Here is a 15,357-nt window from a genome sequence, read left to right as displayed (position 1 = left end):
TTCTTTAAAGTTATCTGACCACAAGCGTATACTGTTGAAGTCAATATTATTAGCCCTCATGTATTAACCTAAATAATAAACCTATGCCAACACGGGGAGAACATGCAAACTCCACACAGAAATTCCTATGGGGCTCGAACCACGACCTACTTGCTGTGAGGCGACAGTGCTAACCACTGAGCCACAGTGCCACCCTTCAACTAGTGGTAGTAATAATAATAATAATAATAATAATAATAATAATAATAATGCTTTTTCACCTCTCTGTCAGGTTTGTGTGGCTTCATCAGCTCCACCGCTTGACCTCTCTTTACCATCATGACCTGTGAGTCTCCCAGCCAGGTCACGTACAGTGTGCGACCCCTCAGAAAGGTCACGACTCCTGTGGTGCCACAGCGCAGGTTCTGTTCCAGACACATGCAGACGTGGTCAGTACAAACATTAGCTTCTTTGCATCTTCATGTTTAACGGTTTTGAGAGGGCACAAACTCACCTCGCTTTTTGCTTTTTTTATGAATCTCTCATCGGTCAGTTTGAAGGAGTGACACAAGGCGTCTCCTGCATCCTGGCTGAACATTTCTTGCCTGACCAGATTAACATGCAGGTGATTGGCGGCGTAGTTGGCAGCGTCCACCCCACCGTGACCATCAAACACGGCAAAGAAGGCCTGCTCTTCTTGATCCTGAAATAGTAAGTAACAGTAATTAATAGATGACATATCGTTTTCAAGATGTCAAATTACTTTCAAGTGTTCCCAAGATGTGTCTCCTTAAAAGTGTCAGCTTAAAATGCCCAAGAGATGATTTAATACAACCAATCTCACCATAATTTGCTAATTTGTATCAGTTTGTATGATCTTCAGGGTTTCTTCTGTTTTCACAAAGTCAAATTTAAGACTTTTTAAGATCTTAATGAAGTAAATTTCAGACTAAAGCCTGGTTTATACTTTTGCGTTGTGATTGGCATGACCCATGTTGCAAGCCTTGCGCATTGCCATGCATTTATACTTCTGCACGCTGTTTGTGTTGCTCTGCAATAACACTTCTGAAACACTAGCTGGCAGTGAGGTTTTTATTTGTCGAGTTTCTTCACTGGTGTTTTGTTTTTTCTGAACCTTAATGTACAAGTGGCTCAAACTCAAACAGGAACCGGCGGACGTGCAACAACTTAAACATAAGGAAAACACAAAACAAAAGTTTCCATCTGGAGCTCCTTCACAGGACTCGACACTTGTAAACACTCACTCCAACGGGTTCGCACAGCTCTCAGTCCTGCACACACAATCAGCGCTCAGCGATACAAAAGCCGACCAATCGCAGAGCTTGCGCTACGCGTCATTGCGACGTGTAGTTACATCTTTTGAGAGGTGTGCATCAGCGACGTCCACGGCGAGGGCAATGCGACCACATGCAGGCTGCGCCGGAGCATTCTTATGCGCTTGACGATGCAGAAGTATAAATCAGCCTTTACACAGTTGTTGTAAGTATAATGATTTTTTTTTTCTTTTTTTTTTTACTTGTCCCATTAAATTTTTTTAAATTTGGTTATATTTTTTTAGCCACATATTTCAGATATTGTGTCAAAACAAGCAAATTCTATTTCTATACAACACTACATTTATGCACAACAGTCTGTCCAGGTCAGTGTCCTCACCAGGTATCTATAAATACATGGAGAGCTTTTAAACAAATGCTATTGTAATGTTTTAACCAAGTGTTGTTGGCACGATTGAGTAGCTTTATGTGGACAAAGGAAAACTAAGACCTGTTTAAAATGATTTAAGACCAACAAAACCATATTTCTGTAAATTGAAGATCTTTTATTTCTTTTTTGAAATTTAAGGCATTTTATGACCCCACAAACACCTTGGACCTTATTCATAGATTTGAGTACATTTTCCCATGCCCTAAAGTATTATGTTTGGGCTTAGGGGTTGGGTTTGAGGAAATATACGCTATTGTCCAAATTAAATTGTATAAATTTGTACAAATTAGCTATTTTTCTGACAATACGTAAATAGTTGTTTTCTCAGGTTTATTATACCTTGTCAGTTTGACCCATGTATGTGGGAGCAAGCAAAAAAAACCTTATAAATTACAAACTTAGTTGCTGTTTTCAAGTAGAGGACGGAGCTTTACATGCTATTCTGATGCTCGAGAAATACCAAAAGAATGTTAAAAAATTACCAGGTTAAAGAATTAAGGTTACAACTTCTAGACTGAACCAGCACTTTCTGAACTGTAGTTATGTACTTGTAGTTAATACATTTACATACTTGTAGTTAATAAACTCATCAACTAGGGATCACACGGTTTCAGCTGTTTCGATCGGAATCGGATGTTACCTACCGATCAGGACTCAAATATATATGTGTGTGTGTGTGTGTATATGTGTGTATATATATATATATATATATATATATATATATATATATATATATATATTCTCATTTTTTTTAATACATCTAAAGTTATGTGGTGGCACACAGTTAGACCTCTTTCTTGACTTCACACATAAACAGCAACGCATGCAGCATGACATCACTTTGTTGCAGAGACGCTATTAGTTAAATGCTGGCAAAGTAGAACACGCAAGCAGCTTGAAGCAGAAAGCGCTCTGGAAGTATAATAAAGTTGATGACGACAACATTGCCATAGCAAACTGTGAGATATGTAAACTTGTGTTTTAAGTTGAGGTGCTATTTTTGTTTTATTAGATTTTTAAAAATTTATTGTTGCACTAAAGTCTAAAAGGAAGAATTTCTGTTATTTATTACTTGATTGTTCAAGCTACCTCACAGAAGTGCTCTGCTAACAGAGTTGTTGAATGTTAAAAAAAGGTGAATTTAATAAAAAATAAAGAACATCCTGGATCTGTTTCTTCGCTGCTCTTTATTCTTTTCTATGTATTATAGAAGTATCGGATCGGGTTTCAGTATCGGCAGATACTCAAAATCAAATGACTCTGACTCGAGGGCAAAAAAACCCGATCGGGACATCACTATCACCAACTACCATGTTGTTGCTCTATTCTGATATGCTATCTGTTGCAAGTAAATAATACACTACTAATACACTTTTTTATCCTTACCGAAAACATTAAAAAAAGGTTTGTTGCTTGACTAAACAGTGCAAAATAAATGTGTTTATGAATTATGCAAAAAAATGGGTGCTTTTTTGGGGATAAATTGAAATTGCTCTGGTCTATGTGATTACTGTAAGTCAGTGGAAACTTCAGCCACATTAGACTAACATGTTACCAAGCACATTCAGAAGAGAATCTTTTAAACATTCTCATTTTAATTGATATTAATGTTTTGATTATGAAGTTAGAGCACAAAGCATCGTTTTGTTTATTAGTGATTCAGAATGTTTGTTAGTCATTCAGTATACTGACAGGAAAAAAAACAAGCTCTCATAATCCATTCTTAATTGAAATAAGTCCCCTCACAATAATGACAACCTCAACTGAGCAGTTTGCTTCATTAACCTGCAGTAAACAGGGCTAAACGCAATATTCGACATATTTGAACTATATGCAAATCAAATGTTGGTGTTTTCTCTTGCCGATCGGTTTTAATTATCAGCAGCTTATGTATTATCAATGGCTTAGTTCCATAGCAGGGCCGGTCAAACAGGATAAGCTCTCATTGGTATAAATAAGGATTTCATTCTGAAAGACTCCCCGAGCTGCCATTTACTGTTGCACTACGGTGCTGCTGCACACAAGCAGCTCCAGACCAAATGAAAAGACTCCCAGTTAGATTTTATTATTAAACATTGATGCATTCATCTATTTTCGTTTAGTTGTTTTTTCTCTGATTAATCTGCTAATGGTGAATACTCCAAATCTTGTCCAATGCATGTATTTGAAGGACAAAAAAATAACCTATTTAAATATACAGTACAGTTAGTATAGTGTACAATATAATATAGTTCATAAAATAAACAACATAAATTAAGCCTCAAACTTTTTTAAATTTTATTTCAAAATTTTGTGGCCTTCTTTAACTATTGCAATTCTTTATTTATTGTGCATTTTTGAAAGGTGAAATATTAGCATGGCTTGATATTAACTTTTTTGATCACCAGCCACTGTGGCTAGTAGTTTTTGCTTTTCACTAGCCACAATTTTGTTGTTACGAAAATATATAATTATATGCATACATTTGACTTTGGCATGCTAAAATGAGTTGATTTAGATTTTGTGTTATGTCCACATGCCGCCTCATTCATTTCACTTTTTGTGTGTGTGTTGTGTATGACCTTGCTTAATGTGCATGAACAAGTGGTTTGTAGTTTCATAGTGTCACATTACAATTAGTTCTTATTTCACAAAACTTCTCAGGGCTCAACACTAAGGATTACCAAATGTATCTCTGACTACACCAAAAATAAACAAATAAAAATAATAAGAAGAATTTCTTAGCCACAAATGTAAAATAATTAGAAATTTTCAAAACAAGCAAAATATAGCTGTATAGATACACTTTTTATTCAACAGAACTTTTCTTTAAAAACAAAAACCGTTGACATTTTAAAAAGAATTATTGTCATTTATACACTCGCACACATAACATCAGCCCTGTGCGCGATACTAAAGCCCTTTTCAGTGAGTGAGAGTCTCTCCATGTGCCTGATCATCCTCTCATTCAGTATTTACCAGTTGTTTTTATCAGTCGTGCAGCTTCTCGATGGGCATCCTTATTGTCGAGCTTTGCTTTTAAGCAAACTACAATTTAAAAATTATTTTCAACTGGCCAAAGTGGCTTGGGGGTGTTGTTGTCTAACCCGTCACAGCTGTAATCTACCCGCATTTAAGTGGGTTGGCGGGTGTTCATGTCAAGCCCTGAATATTAGTATTTAATATACTGTGTATATACAGTTAAAGTCTGAATTACTAGCCCCCCCTGAATTTTCAGCCCCCCTGTTCATTTTTTTCCCTAATTTCTGTTTAACGGAGAGAAGATAGTTTTGATAACTCATTTCTAATAACTGATTTATTTTATCTTTGCCATGATGACAGTAAATAATATTTGACTAGATATTTTTCAAGACACTTCTATACAGCTTAAAGTGACTTTTAAAGGCTTAACTAGGTTAATTAGGCAGGTTAGAGTAATTAGGCAAGATATTGTATAATGATGGATTGATCTGTAGACTATCGGGAAAAATGCTTTTATTCTAGCCGAAATAAAGCAAATAAGACTTTCTCCAGAAGAAAAAATATTATCAGACATACTGTGAAAATTTCCTTGCTCTGTTAAAATTCAAAGGGGGCTTAAACTATGTATGTATGTATGTATGTATGTATGTATATATGTATGTATATATGTATGTATGTATGTATGTATATATGTATGTATGTATGTATGTATGTATGTATGTATGTATGTATATATGTATGTATGTATGTATGTATATATGTATGTATGTATGTATGTATGTATGTATATATATATATATATATATATATATAAAACAAATGAATTCTTCAAATGAAGTTTTATTGTAGTTCATTGAAAATCATAGAAAACCTTTTTTGTTTTTGCAATATTAGAAATATTTATTGTGAACATTTTAAAGTAAAACATGTCTTTAAAGTAAAATTAATAAGAAATAGCATATTTTCTATTTGAAATAGAACTACATAAATTTAATTAGCCTGTATTATATGCATAAAATAAACACAAACGAAAAGCGTCCTGCAGCGTTAATTGTAATTTTTTTTAATTAAATGTAAATAATTTCCTTTTAATCATTTCAATGTAAATATATATATTAGGTACCGAAATATTACCATATAACACAATCATTTATAAAATAATTATATGCATAAAATATTTTTGTATATATATTTGAATATTTTAATGTAAACAGCTACTGTACAGTCACAGAAATTAATAAATGTCAACATGTGAATCAGATAAATCATCAGGCAGTACTTTATATTATTTACACGTGCAACAAATCTTTGAATGTTTTTTTTATTAACGTGCATCATTTGCTATAATGGAAGCATGCTAGTTTTCTCATGTTCCTCAAATAAAACAACTGTGTTTACATTTCTCTCTGTACACTGAATTGCACTATCCACTTACTGGACGAGACTGGTCTCTAATCTGTTTCCGCCTAAGGCAAAGGGATGTTAGTGTTCGCCAATAATACCAGTAAAAGCCCAGCATTTATCTCCAAATGGCTGGCAGATGTGACGGATGAAGAACCGCCTCAGAGTCTATGAGTAAAGTGTGTTAGTGAAGAGAGTATTGATGGAACGTGTCGTCATTAGGATTGAATATTCCCCTGCAGTCGTGTTTTAGGGCGCTTTTATTTCATGCTACACTTGTCTGCTCATATTAGTGGAACAATAGTGGAACGTCTCATCTCAAACATCAAGTGGATCTAGACGTGAGACTGCAAATCTGTCCGCACTTATTGCTTTCCGGTGACGGAGCACATTCCCGCTCGAATGGAAATTACACCGGCAATGAGGAAAGCAATTGCATAATGCCGTTTCTTTGGGGATGTTAAGTTCAGCACGACTCTATTACTGGGAAAAGAGAAGCTATGTGTATTGGCACTTAGTATTTATCTAGACTCACATTTGTGAGCGCTATTTGTTTAGGCAGAGGAGGCTCAGCAATGGCCATAAAATGGGTTTTTGATGAAAACCAATCATGGGATGTTTGTTAGATGCTTTACAGTTTGATTCTGGATCAGAGCTGTGGCTGATTGACATGTCTTTGTGGTTATGTTGGCGCTGCAGGTTTAAAAGCTTCTTAAATCCAGTGTTGCTTATTATAAAGTGTATTGTTTTGTCACACAAACAAAAAAAAGTCATAGTAAATAAACTGCAATATAAGCATAGTCCTACCACATTAAAAATCAAGGGGGAAAAGAATTAATTAATTGTTTAATCAATAATTGATTTAATTAGGAAGACCTGTCTGTCTATCTATTCATCCATCCATTTTACATATACAGACCATCCATCCATCCATCCTTCTAACCTTCCATCTATCTATCCATCCATCCACCCACCCATCCATCCATCCATCCATCCATCCATCCATCCATCCATCCATCTACCTACCTACCTATCTGCCTACCTACCTATCTGCCCGTCTGTCTGTCTGTCTATCTATTCATCCATCCATCTTACATATACAGACCATCCATCCGTCTATCTTTCCATCTGTCCATCCTTCTATCCGTCTATCCATCCATCCATCCATCCATCCATCCATCCACCCACCCACTCATCCATAAACCCACCCACCCATCCATCCATCCACCCACCCACCCACCCACCCACCCACCCACCCATCCATCCATCCATCCATCCATCCATCCATCCATCCATCCATCCATCCATCCATCCATCTATATATCATTATTTTTGTGGGAAAATGTGGAAAAAGTGAAGCGCTATAAATACTTTGCGGATGCACAGTATCTACTGTAGTTTAGTTGCAGTACAATAAAATAAATGTAGTTCTCAACTAGATGTGTACTCAAACATTTTTAAAATTATCATTAAAATGAAACAAACTTAAGTAGTATTGAATAATACACTCACAAGTATTCTGCTACATTGACATGACTGTACTTACTACATAAAGTTTACTTAAAAAATACACTTGAAATTCAATGAATTTAAGTAAACAAATTTGCGGTAAGGATATCAAATAGTAATTTTATTATCTTTTCTGTTTTCATTTAAAAATGTCTTTTTTGTTGTTTTTGTAATTTCATTAGTTTATGTCAATATAATTGTTATTTTTTATTAATGTTCATTTAATAAAAACAAACAAACAATTGAATGCAAGTGTATAATATATTTGGATTAAATAAAACATAATTCAAAATCATCATACCTGTAGATTAAAGAGTGTGTTGAAGTCAGGAATCACAACGTGTTTGTCCTCCATCTTCCGGCGCATGTTTTTAATAGCATGGATGGAGGTCTCGTAGTATGGCAAGTGACGGCGGCGATACGGAAACTCTTTTAGCCAATGACTGCACGTTTCACACAGCTTATTGAAGACAAGTCGCGCCAGCTTCACTGAATCGATCTCTGTTGAGACAAAAATAACATGTTACATGTTATCAGTAGAAGTAAGGGCACTGAAAAAACTCAGGTAAAAGTACCGTTACTTCAAAAGAAGTGTAAATACAGTAAAAGTAGCCCTTCTAAAAGTAGTCAGGAGTAGTGAGTAGGCCTGTCACAATAATCAATATACTGACTTCTCACACAACACATGAGCATGGCCTTAATCATTTTTGGTGATTCAATATATATCACCCATACATAAAAAACAGTTCTAGCAACATCTCTATCTCTATCGGAGGTGTCAGTATAGTTAAAAACACTATAGTATTTACTATAAATTACTTTAGTACATTTTCATGTGGGTGTCTGACAACAGAAATTAGATCTGATAGCAGATATCGCAGTCACGGTTGCTTTTTACCTGGCACTTTTTTGTTAGCATTTATTATTTTTCATTTAAGATATGCGTTTTCACATTCTGGTTCCAATTCCTAATTATGAAATTGTCAAAAAGACTATAGTTAAATAAAATATTAAGAATATAATAGTATGTGTTCTTTGGAAGAGTGTACTTGCATCATAATGATATTATATTGTCATTCTGGCATTATATAATGAGTGACATGAAATGGTCTTAAAATGACAATGATATCGTTTATCACAACATATTTTGGTGCAATGTATGGTACGACAAAAAATAGGTGCCGTGACAGGCCTAATAGTGAGGAGTGAGTATTACGCTGTGAAAATTTTTCCAGCCTTTGACCCCTGACTAACAGCTATGAGTGTCCAGCAGTTGGCGCCGCAAACCAAAGCTCATGCAGCACTGATAGAATGCAGGCAATTTGTGCATGAGTTTGAAAACGTAATATTCTGTAGTGCATTTAGTTATTGGTTATTTAGTAACTATATAAATGGTATTTAGGACCATTTGGAAAAATCTGTCATCATACTGTAGACATCCCTCATTTTCATCAGCATCCATGTCTGATGTGACTTTTATATTTGCAGTTTGATTGGATGGGAATTACGGGACATATAAAGTAGTGACCAGTGTTGGGGAAAGTTACTTTAGAAAGTAATGCATTACAATATTGAGTTACTCCACAAAAAAGTAACTAGTTGCGTTACTTAGTTACTTTTAATAAGTAATGCGTTGTTACTTTTCCTGATCTTTTTTCTTCTTCCTTTTGAATAGTGGAGCTCTGCAATTAACAACGCATTGTATAACCTACACCTTTATTTACCTTTAAAAAAACATAAAAAAATATTTTAGGATAACGTTATCTGAGAACCTCCTTACCCCAGAGCTATGCATGCCGTATATACTGTACATATACTGTACAGATTATTGAAAGTTTAAAACAATATGTTTGCTGCTTTTGTGCAGTTAGCGCCGCAAACCAAAGCTCATGCTGCACTGAAAGAATAATTTGTGCATGTGTTTGAAAACAAAACATTCTGTAGTGCATTCAGTTATTGTTTAGGGCCATTTGGTAAATTCAGTCATTATACTGTAGACATCCTTCATCTTCATCAGCATCTGTGTCTTGAAATCAGTCTGTTTAATGTGATTTTTATATCTGTAGTTTGTTTGGATGGGAATCACGGGACTGATTATTCTGCTTAGTCAATCACTGTATACAAGAAAACAAACAAACAAACAAACAAAAAAAACAAAGTAGTGACCAGTGTTGGGCAAAGTTACTTTTGAAAGTAATGCATTACAATATTGAGTTACTCCCCAAAAAAGTAACTAGTTGCATTATGTAGTTACTTTTGACATTACTTTTGCCTTACTTTTCCTTACAATTATTCTTGTTTTTTTAAATAGTGGAGCTCTGCAATTTACAGCGCACTGTATAACCTACATTTTCCTTTACCTTTAAAAAAACATATATAACTTATTTAGCATAATGTTATCTTCTGAGAACTTCCAGACCCCAAAGCTATACATGCCGTATATAGCAATTAATGAAAGTTTAAAGCAATGTGTTTGCTACTTTTGTACTTTTTGCCTTATCAGTTACATAAAAATCACTGTCCATTGAGACAATACCCTTTTCCTTTTCTTGGATGTGTTAGTTTATTCAGTTCACCAGTTTGTTTGTTAATTCTTTCTCTTTATAGCTTCCTCTTATCTGCTGTCCTGTGCCAGTTCGTCATACATCGTACTTTATGTTCCTGCCGTGTCTTGTCCGGAACTTCCCTGCCAGCACAGCCAAGTCTTTGATTTTTGTCTTATAGTTATGTTTTTCCCACTCTGGGGCGGGAGGGGGTTTGGGGGTTGTTTTTATTTTTTATGAATAAACCCATCGCATTCCAGTTCTCACTCCTTCCCCTAAGCCACATCCCTGACAGATACAGCACTCAATTCAGCACTCATTCAGATACTCAAGTAAAAATACAGACTTTTAAAACAACTTAGTAAAGTACTATTCCTAAGAAAAACTACTCATTTATATTATTGAAGGGAAGCATGGTGACACAGTGGATAGCACAATTGCCACACAGCAAGAAGGTTGCTGGTTTGAGCCCCGGCTGGGACAGTTGGCGTTTCTGTGTGGAGTTTGCAAGTTCTCCCCGAGTTCGCGTGGGTTTTCTTCCGGTTGCTCTGGTTTCCCCCACAAGTCCAAAGTCATGTGGTATAGCTAAATTGTCCGTAGTGTATGTGTGTGAATGAGTGTGTATGGATGTTTCCCAGTGATGGGTTGCAGCTGGAAAGGCATCGCTGTGTAAAACATATGCTGGATAAGTTGGTGGTTCATTCCACTGTAGCGATCCCAGATTAATAAAGGGACTAAGCTCGAAAAGAAAATTAATGAATGAATGTATTATTGGAGTATTTGTAACTCTATGTTACTTTACATCACTGCATGTTGCATCGTCATAATTAATCAGCCATTGCTTGTATGTGTCACAACAGTAAAAACAACACATACAGTTGAAGTCAGAATTATTAGCCCCCCTGAATTATTAGCCCCCCTGTTTATTTTTTTTCCACAATTTCTGTTTAACGGAGAGATGTTTTCAACACATTTCTAAACATAATAGTTTTAATAACTCATGTCTAATAACTGATTTATTTTCTCTTTGACATGATGACAGTAAATAATATTTGACTAGATATTTTTCAGGACACTTCTATACAGCTTAAAGTGACTTTTAAAGGCTTAACTAGGTTAATTAGGTTAACTAGGCAGGTTAGTGTAATTAGGCAAGTTATTGTATAATGATGGTTTGTTCTGTAGACTATTGAAAAAAATATATAGGTTAAAGGGGCTAATAATTTGGACCCTAAAATGATTTTTAAAAAACGACTTTCTCCAGAAGAAAAAATATTATCAGACATACTGTGAAAATTTCCTTGCTCTGTTAAACATCATTTGGGAAATATTTAAAAAATAATAATAATAATCAAAGGGGGGCTAATAATTCTGACTTCAACTGTATATGTATCATATGTGAACAGACATTGCTGTTTATTTGCCTACAAGCCAAACAGATTTGACTCTATATTAAGAAAAACTACTCTGTAACAATAGTTTGAGTATTTGTAATCCGTTACGTTACGCCACTGCATGCTACACATACAAAACCTGAGCTGCTTAGATTCACCATCATGACTAATCAGCCATTGCTTGTATATGTCACCACACTAAAAACAGCACATACATGTACCATACGTGAACAGACAGTGCTGTTTATTTGCTCACAAGCCAAACAGATTTGACTCTAATATGGTATTGGAAAGGGAGAGTGCATGAGCTGCTGATTAAATGCACAGTGGAAGCGGAATTGAGGACAGTGGGCAAAAGAGGCCATCTGCCAACTGAGAAAGAGAGAGAGGGAGAGAGAGGTGACTGGTTAATGATGATGGGACTGTTCCAGCTCTGGTTTCAACGAACTAAATCTGACGTTCCTTCGTTCTGTGAAGTTCTCATCAATATCTCTGAAACACGCTGTCCCTTCTCAACCACCTGTGATCTAAATAACGCCCTATATGCTGCTCGTCTCACAAAGCGTTTTTGAATACTCTGTCAATTATTTGATGAACAAGACTAGGGGTTTTCCTTAAGGGTTTTAAATCTACATTATACCTATAAGACTGGTGGTGACGTGGCAAAAGACCACATTAGTTAGCTATGTATCCATCCAAAGATATGAATAAGATTTATATGCAAAACTGGAACCATTTCAATACAATTAATCAAAGAGAACAAAAGCGTCACTTCTTGATAAACTGGCGCCAAATTAAATTTTTCAATTTCAAGTGAAATGAAATTTACTAAATGACAAAAGTCTAAGGAAGTTTTAAAATGAAAATATAAAATCCATAAGACTTTGCCTACTTTTATAATAATGTTGCTTGTTTACCCTTGATAAAAGTGCATTTAAATCAGAAGCCGCTTTATTTTTTAATAATGTTATATACCATTTTAATGTGTTCAATACACTACCTCATTGGTTCCCAAAGTGGGGGTCGCGGGACAATGACAGGGGGTCTTTTGGTGATTTCCAAAAGTCAAATAGATTTGATTAAACTTCTAGAATTACCATGATTTATCCAAAACCCACAGAAGATAAATTAAAATAATTGTAGTTGATAGCTACATAAAAACAGCAACATGCAAATGAAAAGCCATCAGCCTTTCAATTATTTTATTCATAGTATTGCTGTGTTTACATTAGGTTAACAACACAGCAATAGTGTCCGATCAATGGATTTTATAGCACCAAATTAAACATTCCAACACCTTTAAGACAATCAAATACATTAAAAATAAATACAGGCCACAACTGAATATTGAGAATGATCTGAGTGGTGGTCTCCAAAATAAACCAAGAATAGACTTGTGCTGAAAACATTGTGCCCACCAGTCTCAATAGGTGAGGTTAATAATAAATGAAACAAATTAATAATAGACTATATAGTGGTTAAACTGTTTTATGTGTTGTCAATATGCTCGTGTTTATATAGACATGTTGTTGGGTGCGCTACGTTTATATATTTATATTTTTACTATTTGGGGTTTGAAAGTCACTGGCATTGTTATTTTGGGGGTCGTGGGCTGAAAAGTTTGGGAACCCCTGCACTACCTGACTTGTCGCCTATCCAAGTTTAAGGAACATCAAATAATAACTTGACTAATAGTTGAGAAGTGGCTTAAATGAAAGGCAAAGCCCTCTAGATTACGTTTATTTTACCAAAATAAGATATGATCATGCCTTGATATTTAATTATTTAATTAGGACCGTAAGGTCTGACTTTGCTTAGACAAAAGTCTTTTCACTTAACAGAAATAATGTACAGTATAGAATATAAAGTCATGGTGCAGTGGAAAAAGAATGAATATTGTGTCTGACTCCCATGAGCTTGGACGACTGCATCTATACATCTCTGCAATGACTCAAATAACTTATTAAAAAAGTCATCTGGAATGGCAAAGAAAGCATTCTTGCAGGACTCCCAGAGTTCATCAAGATTCTTTGGATTCATCTTCAATGCCTTCTCCTTCATCTTACCCCAGACATGCTCAATAATGTTCATGTCTAATGACTGGGCTGACCAATCCTGGAATACCTTGACCTTCTTTACTTTACTACTACTTTGCATACTAAATGTAACCCCAAACCATGATTTTTTTCCTTCACCAAACTTGACTGAATTCTGTGAGAATCTTCCATGCAGGTTCCAGTAGGACTTCTGCAGTATTTGTGATGATTAGGATGCAGTTCAACAGATGACTCATCAGAAAAATCTGCCACTTTTCGAAATAATCAACTAGAAGTCAAGTTATTATTTGTTGCTCCTCCAACTGGGATCGACAACAAGACTTTTGTCAGGTAGTATATGTTAATGTTTTAGTCGTATGCTGGAGTTTATTCAGTAAGTGTGTTTCTATGATAGTTTATCTGCATTATTATTATTGGATAAAAAGTTGATTTTACTCTCAGTTGTGAACGCATAGAATTTTAATGCAAAATTTCAAAATTTATACACATCTTAACATTTCCATTAAGCATTTTTTTAATATGATAAAACATAAAAACAGGTGGAAGGAAACAGCTTTTGAAAGCATCATTGGCAATCAAGTTATTTGTTTCTCAAGCTCACAAAATGCTACTGAAAGAATTTGCATGCCAAAACTTATGGCAGAGTCCCAGATTTGCCTAATGGAGTGTTGTATTTTTCAATGGCTGCATTTCCCCATTCCTTATTGTCCATCCATCCATCCATCCATCTATCGCCACAGTACTGCTTTTGACAGATGTATTTTAGCATTGTGCGGACTAAGAGGCCTTTTAGATTGTCTGTAAAAGTAGATATTACATGCTCTTTCCTCTTCCCTCAGCCTTTTAGATGCTCGCTCTCCCTCTCTTACTCTCTCTCTGTCTTGTCTCCGTGGGCACAGTGTCTAAATTTAATCTGCCATCTCAGGTCTGCGCTGGTGAACAGTATGTACTGCCTTTGCCCTGAGCAGACGTCTGTGTACTTATGTCAGTCGTTTCCACTGCTACGACTTGCACTCAACAGACTCTGTGCTGCTGGAATGGGTCACGTTATGTAGGCCCAAACCTCAAGCTGAAACCAATTGATCAGCTGTCCCGATTGAGGAAAACCAGACTCAACTCAAGTGGAGATCTCCAGCTCTGACGTATTTTTGAACAGTGCTTAAACTCAGTGCATCCATCTGGCTGTATCAATCTAGCGTCCATTCAGGAAAGTGTCTGGGATTAGTGTGCTTCGTGTACTCATGACGGAAATAGCTGGATGTGAAACAGCACAGGGAATTATTGCTGCCTTTCGTGGCTTGTCGGGATGATTGTATTTATGAGATCAGTGCACATGAGCGCCGACGCAATGTCGTAATTACCAGCGGGGGAACTCTGAACTTTTTCTTTCCCTAGTCAAAGGCGTGTCTGTTAAAGAATTATGACTGAAACAAATTGCTGTCAGTCATAATTAAAGATGAAACGTGTTGTCTCTGAGTCACCAGCAGTACCAAGCAGGCATTCAATCTGTTTGGTTGAGCAAGAGGGAACAAACTACATTTCCCATAATCCACTATGGCAGAACGAGAACGTTTGAATAAATCAACAGGAGACACACAAGACAAAATTACATACTATTTTGTCTGAATTAAAAAAGTGGATAGAAAGAAAGAAAGATGAAATTTGATTTAATAGAAATGTATGCAGTATCCCAGCATGCACAGGATGTCAACATGACGTCAGATTGACGTTGAACCCCAATGTCGTGGGGACAATGCATTTGTTTGGAAATAAAAATTGTGTTGACTT

General features: G+C 35.7%; 2 protein-coding genes across 5 annotated transcripts in view; one reads left to right on the top strand and one right to left on the bottom strand.

Annotated features, from left to right (window-relative positions):
* Positions 1-15,357, bottom strand: part of ppm1e (protein phosphatase, Mg2+/Mn2+ dependent, 1E) — a 113,660-nt gene that overhangs the window by 8,173 nt on the left and 90,130 nt on the right. The window contains exons 3-5 of the mRNA XM_056466555.1: positions 7,877-8,076; positions 494-682; positions 261-404 (exon numbers count right to left, since the gene is read on the bottom strand). Of these exons, the coding sequence (XP_056322530.1) occupies positions 261-404; positions 494-682; positions 7,877-8,076 (533 nt within the window). The remainder of the gene's footprint in view (positions 1-260; positions 405-493; positions 683-7,876; positions 8,077-15,357) is intronic.
* The window catches only part of rabgef1 (RAB guanine nucleotide exchange factor (GEF) 1), a 128,238-nt gene that overhangs the window by 103,328 nt on the left and 9,553 nt on the right, over positions 1-15,357 (top strand). The gene's annotated exons all lie outside the window — the stretch shown is intronic.

The sequence above is a fragment of the Danio aesculapii genome, chromosome 10, assembly GCF_903798145.1.
Source record: "Danio aesculapii chromosome 10, fDanAes4.1, whole genome shotgun sequence".
Lineage (NCBI taxonomy): Eukaryota > Metazoa > Chordata > Actinopteri > Cypriniformes > Danionidae > Danio > Danio aesculapii.
The sequence above is the reverse complement of the archived record's forward strand: the minus strand, read 5'-3'. Positions and strand labels throughout refer to the sequence as shown.